At 40.2% G+C, this 10865-nt stretch overlaps 1 protein-coding gene across 5 annotated transcripts in view; it reads left to right on the top strand.

The window, feature by feature from the left end:
* Positions 1–383: 383 nt before the first annotated feature.
* Positions 384–10865, top strand: part of kcnt1b (potassium sodium-activated channel subfamily T member 1b) — a 103464-nt gene continuing 92982 nt past the window's right edge. For 2 of the 5 annotated variants that reach the window (XM_073839553.1, XM_073839555.1), the window contains exons 1-3: positions 387–785; positions 2831–2876; positions 3149–3316. In XM_073839553.1, the coding sequence (XP_073695654.1) occupies positions 755–785; positions 2831–2876; positions 3149–3316 (245 nt within the window). In that variant the 5' untranslated portion in view covers positions 387–754. Of the gene's footprint in view, positions 786–2830; positions 2877–3148; positions 3317–10865 lie in introns of all 5 variants that reach the window. The other 3 variants (XM_073839554.1, XM_073839556.1, XM_073839558.1) reach the window with 2 other exon arrangements.

Consider the following 10865-nt stretch of genomic DNA (forward strand, 5'->3'; position numbering starts at 1 on the left):
GAGTTCCTGGCCTTTGTATATTGCTCAAATTAATCCAGGTAATAAAATTGATTATACCTAAAGGTTAATGACCTAATGAGAGTCTTGACTTATTTTGATTGGTTAGCAGCTCGTTGTAAGAAAGCGCATAGCATGAAATGATTGACGTGGATGTGAATGTTGGTGGTGCGTGATTTAATTTGATTTAATTTGGATGACACGCGCGTAGCTGTCTCTTTAGTGATGTCCGTGTTGTCGAAGATTTCAGGTGGTCCAGGAGATGGCGATGTAAGCTTTGAAGGAGAGAGAAGAGAGGCTGTACGGATGACTTAGTGGCTTTACCTAACAGATGCAGAGGTGACAGCGTCTCAAACATTTCCCTACATCTCTTCTGACGCGCAGCAGTTGCCGTTTTCTCCTCGTGAATGAAGGCTTTGGGCTCACTGGATACAAAGAGACTGAACGTATGAATTGAACGAGGACAACATATTATCATTCTTTAATTAACAGCCTAACCAACATCACATCTCATGGATGCAAAGTTGAATTACAAACAGAAACAGAGATGTTGAACGTACTGAGTGTTGCACCCAGCGGTGCTCTTCTGTAAGAGGAGTGTTTAATCAGGGTCGTTATCCGCCCCTCTAATGCAAGTGTCCATGGAGGACGGAGCTATCAGGAGGACATTACCATCCGAAGTCCTTCACGGACACTTCGCAGTGGCTTTTGTTAAAAATGTGCGGCGTTTGGGTCGCCAGTAACACGATTATTTACAATGATGGGACCGCGCAGCCAGTCTCAGGCAGGTGAGAACCTCATCTCATGTCACGAATGACTAATTCGTTTTCGTGTTCAGTACTTTTTACATTTATCATATTGTTCTGTGAAGATGGCTTTGCTTTTGGGCAGAAGTGTCCTGTAGATTTGCTAGTGTGCTGTAAATAATACGTAAACAGCAAAAAATCTAGAATTGCTTTATATTTTAATTATTTTTGAAAACGTTTTTTTCGAAGACAAAAAAAAAATCTAAACAAAAAAAAAAGTGAACGAATGTAGTTATGACCTTAAAAGTTATACAGTTGAACTCGATAAATATTGAGTATTATTTCTACTATTGTTATTATTTTTGTTGTTGTTCTTGTTTTAACTAGGTTCATTGTTTTGATTTTTGGATTTTACAATAACTTTATTATTATTATTATTATTGAGTATGACGATGGTAATAATAATAATAATACAAATTTCACAAATTTCTTGTTTTTATATGCAAAATATTTTCATTTTTGTTTCTAAATTTATTGAATGAGCTATTTCTCACTTTAGAATAAATTGCTGTTATATAAAGAGCAAGTAATTATCCAAACATTTTATATTCAATTTGTTACCTTTGAATATTTTTGTTGGGTCTTCCTCTGAATAGCTACACCAAATGGTTCTAGTTAATTCCAGACTGAATAGTAAATAACCAGTAACCAATTTAGTATGAATATTGGTAGCAGTTATTGAACCGATTTTCAGTTTATCACTTAAGGAGCTATTTATACCTGCTTTGAATTCAAAAATACTGTAATATTTGTGTCCCAGGACCACAAAACCGATGTATATGATGTATAAGTAATCTGAAAGCTGAATAAATAAGCTTTCCAGTGATGTGTGGTTTGTTAGGATAGGATAATATTTGGTCGAAATACACCTATTTGAAAATTTAGAATCTGAGGGTGCAAAAAATCAAAATATTGAGAAAATCACCTTTAAATTTGTCCAAATAAAGTTCTTAGCAATGCATATTACTAATCAAAAATTAAGTTTTGATATATTTACGGTAGGAAATTTACAAAATATCTTCATGGAACATTATCTTTACTTAATATCCTACTGATTTTTGGCATAAAAAAAAATCAATAATTTTGACCCATACAATGTATTATTGGCTATTGCTCAAATATACCCGTGCTACTTAAGACTAGTTTTGTGGTCAAGGGTCGTAATTCAGTATGATATCGACAGGAAATATTGAACCGATTATTGGTTTATCTTTTAAGGAGCTATTATCTGATTTGACTTAGAAAATACTGTAATATATTTGTGGTTTGTTGTACTGTAGTCAGGTTCATTCTGTTGTATTATTTATTTATTTAGAAAATCATTTTGTTTTGATGTTGCTTTATGAACTACATTTAATTGGTTCCTTGTAAAAACATTCATACTGTGTCTGCATTTTCTTGAGTGGATGCCATTTTTCCCCTTAGGAATTCTCATGTTTTACATCCTCAACATAGTTCTTTTTATTAGCGTCTGAGGACAGTATAACCCTTGAGCAAGGGCACATTTTAGTCTGAGTTTTATGCACTGTACTTCATTGTACCCCTTGGCCAACCAAATCACCTTCCACCCACTCATCAGCGATTTGCACACTAATGCAGTCGCTCACTACTGTCATTACACACTCATGTATCGCTGAGAGTGCTAATAGAAACCATACAGGGAACATTCTTGATGAGAGTTTTCACAGTCTACAAAATGCGACAGGAGTGACATAAAAGGTGAACATCAGTCTGTGGATTGTAGTTCCTTAAGGGTATAATTATGACCAAGGGTGCTGGAAAACTATCTGCAAAAGATGCCTTGTTATTGGATAACTGTTAGATAGAGACTGTTAAAGCTTAGAAGTTATTCATATAGTTACAGGACAGATGAGTAAGCCTACAGTAATGTATTCTTTCTGTAACCCTGCGTTAGCCTACAACAGCATGGATTAATTTATACGCTTGCATTATTGCTGTTTTTTTTTTTAATGCATGTGACTGTAATGTTTAGCATTAATGCTTTCCCTTTCTCTTCATATTGTCAGAGCCAAGCATGACTCCGCCACGACGCTCATCCAATGCTGCTGACAGGTAAACCAAAAACTATTATAGCTTTTTCAAATCCGACATTTCACATTTAACTCAATGTGTAACTTGTAATTGTGTGTTTTATAAGTGAAAATTGTTTCTACGTCATGTAGACTATTAATTATGCTAAACATTTAGATTGTGTCCACACTCCTACAAGTGCTTAGCTGTAGTCCTGACTGTATTAATGAATAATATATATATAGTATGTGTCTACATGCATAATGTATGTTACATGATTGTATTGACTCGAAGATTTACGTCTGTTTCTTTAGGTCGCCTACGGAGACTGTTCAGAGGAATAACAGCAGTAATACTGGTGTTATTCTGGACATTTCCACCCTGAAAATGGCCGATGTGGACTCTGAGGTCCCTCCTCTACCTCCACGATACCGCTTTCGAGATCTGCTGCTCGGGGATCAATCTTTTCAGAATGATGACAGGTAACTTCCTACTGCGTGTCCTCAGCGGGTCACTCTCATAAAGCATTCATAAGAACCACATATACACTGGCAATGCAGTCCACTTATAGGGATTTTCTCGGCATTGCTTATTAATTAAGAGCTGAATAATTAAGATAAGAACGTCGGAGGACTGTAATATGCATAGCTGCGAGTTATTATTGCACTGTAAGAAGTGAAAACCTAAAACTACCTCATTTGACCGCTACACTGTTAAAATATAAACATGAACATGAACATCCATGGAACCTTTCTATTCTACAAAATATTTTTTATAGTAAAAACGTTCTTTAGATTAAAAAAAAACATCTAAACTTTTATTATTTATTTCTAAGAGTGTACAATCTACCTTTGTTGGTGTAACAATGTAAATCTGTTAAACTTCCAAGATCACAACTACACTACCAGTCAAAAGTTTTTGAACAGTAAGATTTTTAATGTTTTTTTTAAAGAAGTCAATTCTGCTCACCAAGCCTGCATTTATTTGATCCAAAATACAGCAAAAATAATACGATTTTGAAATATTTTTATTATTAAAATGACTCTTTTCTAATGAAATATATTTTATAATATAATTTATTGTTGTGATTTCAATTACTCTAGTCACATGGTCCTTCATAAATCATTCTAATATTCTGATTTGCTGCTCAAAAGACTATTATTATTATTATTATTATGTTGAAAACATCTTTTTCAGGTTTCTTTGATGAATAGAACATTCAGAAGAACAGCATTTATCTGAAATAGAAATCTTTTGTAGCATTATAAATGTTGTTATAATCACTTTTTATCAATTTAAAGCATCCTTGCTCAATATTAATTTCTTTTATAGAAAATAAAAAATAAAATAAAAAATTAAACTGACCCTAAACTGAAGCTTTTTATTTCAGATACATGCTGATCCTGAATCCTGCCAAAAATGTACTTAACTGTTTTAAATATTGATAATAGTAATAAAAAATGTTTCTTGAAAAGCAAACAGCATATTAGAATGATTTCTGAAGGATCATGTGACACTGAAGACAGGAATAATGATGCTGAAAATTTAGCTTTAATTACAAGAAATTACTTTTTTAAATATATTCAAATAGAAAACATTTATTTTAAATAGTAAAAATATTTCACAATGCTTTTTGATGTATTTTGAATCAAATAAATGCAGGCTTGTTGAAAAACATTTGAAATCTGTACATTTTTAATTTATTTAAATAATTTGTGGCTTAAATTAAACTAGAAATGAATAAATATTGAAATCAATATTTCATACCACTCTTATGAAAATCCAATACAAAAAACATGTTGACTATAGTTAAACCATGGGAACCACAAATTAATCATGGTTTTACTGTGCTAACCATAGTTTAAATATGGTATTTATAGGAAAATGGCGGTTATACAAATAGCAATCAATAAAAGCTTTATTTTATTGTAGAAAAGAGACATTTCAAAAGAACATCATCAGAACCACATGAGCAAGCATACAATCAAGCTAGTGGACCAATCAAATCAGTGGACAGGAACTGTTATATAATATCATGCATAAAATGCAATTTGCCGAATTGTTTATGTACATGTTCTGTGTTTGCTTTATGGATTTATATACATTATATGTATACTGTGTATGTAAATGCTGTGCTTGTGCACAGATGAAGTGTGTTTGTGTGTGTGTGTGTGTGTGTGTGTGTGTGTGTGTGTGTGTGTGTGTGTGTGTGTGTGTGTGTGTGTGTGTGTTGGCTATTGGGGAGCTGTCCTTCACTGTGGTGCTGAAGTTAAATAGAGGCTGAGATGCAGGGCTGTAGCAAGCACTGAAAATGTTTCTTCTGCGTCTTGCTCAATGACTCAACGCTTTGTGTTGGATTCAAGGCCGTGACATACTGTACAGTCAATTCTGCCTTGGTATAGGAGAGCCATTGTAGCTTATTTAAATAGCTGTGAGCTGTTGTCTCTGATCACGCATACAGCCAAACACAGAGGTGAAATTCAGGCGAACATTTACGTTTTCAAGAAAACTTTTTCATCCTTGGGCTTTGAGTGGGATTTCTGTTTCTTTGAATGTGTCTTTACAAGGGTTTACACAAAAAATAGATTATTTCTGCATCATTAAGCTAACAATAACCGACATGGCATCTCTCAGTCTGTTGTGGTTTTCTTAGTGTTACCACAGTATCGATGTTTCCACTGGTGAGTGAAATTTGTGCTTTATTATCCCGCTGTGGTGTAAGGCTCAAATCATTGATCTGTTTATTTGAAATCCATCTGCTCTTGTTCTTCTATTATTCTTCTGTTGTGTTGCATATCTCTGCTAGCCAAAGCAGGTAGTCACATTTATAAGATTTGCTGCTTTGCAGTTTGCCTTGCAATGCTTATGGCAGCTATTGCACACTATTATTTGAGCCCTCTCTGGCAGGTTGTAAGTGGTCCGTAAATCTCAAGGGAGGCTGCTAACCTTCAAACTTTTCCTTTTCTAAGTTTGTCTTTCTCAGGCTAGGCCAAGCCAGGTCAATTTAACGAGGACACTACATAATTTATCTTGTTCTGTGACTGAAGCTCTTTTAGAAACGAAGCACACAGAAAGCAATATCCTGCTGTGTGTGTTGTAATTATAGGCTCGTTCCATCACTGATGACTTCTTTCACTAACATGTCCTTTGTGCAGATATACTTGGTTTTACACTGGACAAATTGGCAGGATTGTAAGAAGTCATTTCTTAGAATATAAAGTTAATACATACACTACCAGTCAAAAGGTTTTGAACAGTAATGTTTTTAAGCAGCAAATCAGAATATTAGAATGATTTCTGAAGCATCATATGACTGGATTAATGATGCTAAAAATGCAGCTTTGAAATCACAGAAATAAATAAAATTTGAAAATATCTTCAAATTGAAAACTTATTTTAAATAGTAAAAATATTTCACAATTTTACACAGTTTTTTTCGCATGATTCTAAGATTTCTTCTTCTCATCAAACTCTAATACATTTTATTCAGGGTTATTTGTTGAATATAACGGTTAAAAGAACTGCATTTATTTGAAAGAAATCTGTTGAAACAATGTAAAAGTTAATTTAATGCATCCTCGCTGAATAAAAAACAAGTAAATGCAGTGAAAGTTAGTAAATTACGCTAATTTATGACCTTTTGTTTATGAACTTATCTAGAATACATCAATTGCAGCTCTGAGTGTATTTCTGGAAAACGTCTCTAGGTTACGTATGTAACCCTAGTTCCCTGAGAAGGGAACGAGACACCGCGTCCCCTAGGGGTCGCTATTGGGGAACGCTGCAGCGTGACTCGTGTCTGAAGAATGCATAGAAAAACTCCATGAAATGGCCGGCGACAGCGTATGACGTCACTGCGGCGCGCACGTCGCTGCTGGTACGTCACTACCGGGCGACACAGTATAAAGAGTCGCCGAAGTAAACATACAGCCGCTTCACTGTCTGAAGCTTCTCGTCCGAAGCATGGGAAGAAGCCTAGGGGACGCGGTGTCTCGTTCCCTTCTCAGGGAACTAGGGTTACATACGTAACCTAGAGACGTTCCCTTCCGAGGGAACTCTCACCGCGTCCCCTAGGGGTCGCTATTGGGGAACGGTATACCAACGTCTCCATGCTGAGGGGAGTGCATAGTAGTGAGCACTAAGTGTAAATTCTGTGAGGAATTATCCCTATAGGACGAGGTGACAGCTGTCAGAACGTAACCTCCCCGGCCAAAGCCTGAACTGTTACTCACTTACCTGAATGGGTCAAAGGACCCAGAGCACAGCTCAGGTTGGAATCGGAGATTCCTTCGGAGGAACGGCTAAGTTAATACTTAGACTTAACTAGAACAGGAACTGCCAGTACTACTGAGTCTAGTTCCCTCAGTGAACTGACTCAAAAATAGCGACTAACAGGCCTGTCCCAAGACAGAGACCGTTCTAGCAGGGGTTATCCTCAGATAACGCACCCTGGATAACAGATGGTCAGGAGATATCTGAGGTGATATCGAGTGAAGTTGGGCCCAGGGAGACCGGGGTTTTAAACCAACTCAAAAAATGGGAACGAGTACCGCGTAACCCATACCGTATAGGATTTTAGAAAAGAACCCAAAAACTTGGTGGGAACTTACCACTTATGTGGATTTTTAGGAAGTGCACAAAGATTCCGTGCGCACTTACCACTATTGTGGATTTCAGAAAGTGCCCAGGGTTTAGCGTGGGACACTTACCCTAGTAAAATGGGATTTGGAGACTGTGTTTTCCCCCATTTTGGGGGTTTCATATTAAAGCTCCAGATTTGTCATAGGATGACGAGAATTAAAATAGGGGAGGAACCCTCCCTGATTAGAGAGGGGAGCAATGCTACACCCCAATCAGGACAGACAGTCCGCAAACTGTTAGTCGACTGATGAAATCATGGAGCTACTGACCATCATATAGTGGACGCAGACAGCGGACAGACCCCTAACCCCGACTTGCAGGGAGGAACATCCGTCCTTAAAAAGGGCAATGCTCTGAAGGGACCCTTTAGTGTAAAGGGGAGCGTACTAGACCCAGTCCACATAGATGCCTACTAGGAGAAGGTGATGCTCAGAAATTACCCTTCCTTGTAAGGGGAGCATACTCATCCCACTAGGAGCCGTGCTCTAAACGGGACCCTTGAGAAGGGGAGCGAACGTGCTCAAATCAGGACCTTGAGAAAGATAGGTTATTTCTTCCTTAGCCAAGGGAGAAAAATTCACCATGCGGCAGTGGCGCTGCTTTGAGGGAACCCTAAAAGGTGAGCTGCCAACAGCCTGAGGAGGCTTCAATCGTAGGAGCCTTCGCTTCTAGCATGTTAAGGGTAGGTTTCAAAACCCTGAGAAGCAGGGAGAAATGCCAACACCCGCCAGAAGGTGGTGCTCTAGTAGGACCCTTTCCGCAGAAAGGGGAGCAGCCGTTAGGTCATTTCAAGGTCCTGAAAAAAGGGGGTAACTCCTAGTTAGTCATAAAGCCTGAAGGGGAGGTGACACTCGACCCGGAAGTCAGGCGCAAGCAGGCTCCTAACCCTGATTAACAGAGAGGAAAACCCGCCTGCCAGGAGGCAGCGCTCCGATTTCACCCTTCATCAGAAGGGGAGCTTACTCCTCCTGCCAGGAGCAGCGCTCGAGAGGAACCCTTTTCTCAAAAGGGGAGCAATCATACCTGACTCAGGAAGCCTGATGACAGATTCTACCCAAATAAAGGGGAATTTGTCCACACGACAGTGGTGCTACTGACGAACCTTGAATTAAGGTGAGCTGCTGTCATTGAAGAGCTCTGAGAGGACCCTTTCCGCGGAAAGGGGAGCTACTAAAGTTACTTCAGGTTCCTGAGAAGGGAGCTCCTGGATAGTCATGGTGACAGACTCCTAACCCTGAAGGCCAGGGAGGAACGCCCGTCCCAACGAGGGGCGCTCATTGGGGACCCTTTCCTCGGAAAGGGGAGAGCCCAGCTCGTGCGTGAGGCCTGAAGAGTGAGAATCAGCCTGGACAAGAAGGACAGGCCCCTAACCCAGATGAACCGGGAGGAGAACCTGGCTCTGTCAACGAGAAACAGTACTCTAAATAAACCCCTTCTGCAGAAAGGGGAGTACTACCTCGGTTGAATCGACCCTGCCCTCGGGCTAACAGGGGGATCGACAGACCCCAGTCTAGGTGGACTTATGTTCCTGTCTCAACGGGACATAAATCCCCCGGAGCAGGAACTTATGAGGATAGACTCCTAACCCTGAAGGCCAGGGAGGAACGCCCATCCCATCGAGGGGGCGCTCGTTAGGGACCCTTCCCTTGGGAAGGGGAGAGCCCAGCTCGAGTGTGAGCCTGAAGAGTGAGAATCAGCCTGGACAAGAGGGACAGGCTCCTAACCCAGATGAACCGGGGAGAAAGCCTGGCTTGTCAGCGAGAAGCGGTACTCTGAATAAACCCTTTCCGCGGAAAGGGGAGTGCTACTTTAGTTACTGGAGAACTGAGAAATTGCTCCTTGGAGACAAAACTCAGGAGGTGCTGGAAAGAACCTTCGGCTGATAAGATCACTTCACAGGATCTAAAGTCCACAGAGAGAGTCTGGAAGAGGGATTCTCAGAAAAAGGCCTGCAAAGGACAAATGTTAAACATGCCAAGGGCAATCCTAAGAAAGAAACTTAGGGAGCTTACCTTGAAGAGGACATAAGTCCTATGTCTAACAAATGCTGGGAGGGTGGTTTACCGCACGACCTGTGGCGTGGATAGGACGAACACTGCCGTAACCATAACCCGTAGGATCAGAGGGGGAGCATCCGACGTAAACTCGTCGTGTTTTTCTCTGAAAAGCAAAAACACAACACACAGGCCTGAGACAGTATTAAGTTCTTTTTCTTTATTAAAAGAAAAATATGGATCGTACTCACCCATGAGTGACCTGCATTTAACTCAAACTCAAACAAAACCTGTTTAAGGAGTTAAAATCCAGAACATCGGTAATGGAGGTTCTTATGGGACATAAGAACCGCTGCGTGCAGGGAGCTCATGTTGTAGGGCTCGAACCTGGGCCTTCATGGAGTGAAGGACTCAAAGGCAGTGATCTACCTAGCCCAAATCACATAAATCCAGAAAGGCCAAAGAGCCTGGGAAAAACTAACAGATCAGTGAAAGACCTCCGGTTAGTCCTCCTGAAAACAGCCCAACCCAGCAGAGTGGGCTGTCTATTTAAACCCTAGCAGGGGAGACAGCACCATCTAGGCAAGAGCTTAAAGAACTACTTTTATGTTTCCAAACAAAAAGTAATCAGTAAGCCCACACACAGATATCCGCAGATATCTGTATGTGTAGGAAGGACTACCAGAGGTAAAACTGACTGAAAGCCTCCAGCCCTAAAGTAGGAAGAGTTAACGTACAGCTAGCCTCAGACAGCTGTAGTTACTAAGACTGTTCTGCCATGATCTGCATAATCATGGTCGAACTAGTCTAGGAAAATCTCTCCCCTTTATATGTACACATATAAGCATACATAACATACATATGTATATACATATACATGCACACACATATTTTATGGCAGTAAATTAACTCCACAATCGCGACGCGCAGCATATATTCGGCTCCCGCGGGAGCTAAACAAACTCCGCCCAGACGCCAAATTCCCTCGGGAATAAACAAGCAAGGAGCCGCTGGCGACGCCGCGAATGCGTCTGTTAATGCCGCGAGAGGCAAACACACTCATGCAAAATGAGGAACAGAGAAACTCACCTCCCTCTTTTGCGTACTGCGTTTTCGCGATAAGCCCATTAGTCCCTCGGGAGCTGGACGAGCTGTAATTTATCTCACCCACGTAGCAGAGAGTCGTAGCAAGTGGGTATGAGAGCGTGCCTCTCGTTACAAACAAGCAATGAATGCACCGATCGCATTCTACTCTCTCAAGAGGTAATCTTGCTTGCGTTCTCCCCTCACAGCTCGGGCAGTGTGAAAGTGCGGGTATCAGATTACCACACACGTCACCAGCAGGCCTCCGGTGAGAGAATATGCACTCCTAGACAAAGAGAAAGCTGAAGACAGC

The sequence above is a fragment of the Garra rufa genome, chromosome 5, assembly GCF_049309525.1.
Source record: "Garra rufa chromosome 5, GarRuf1.0, whole genome shotgun sequence".
Lineage (NCBI taxonomy): Eukaryota > Metazoa > Chordata > Actinopteri > Cypriniformes > Cyprinidae > Garra > Garra rufa.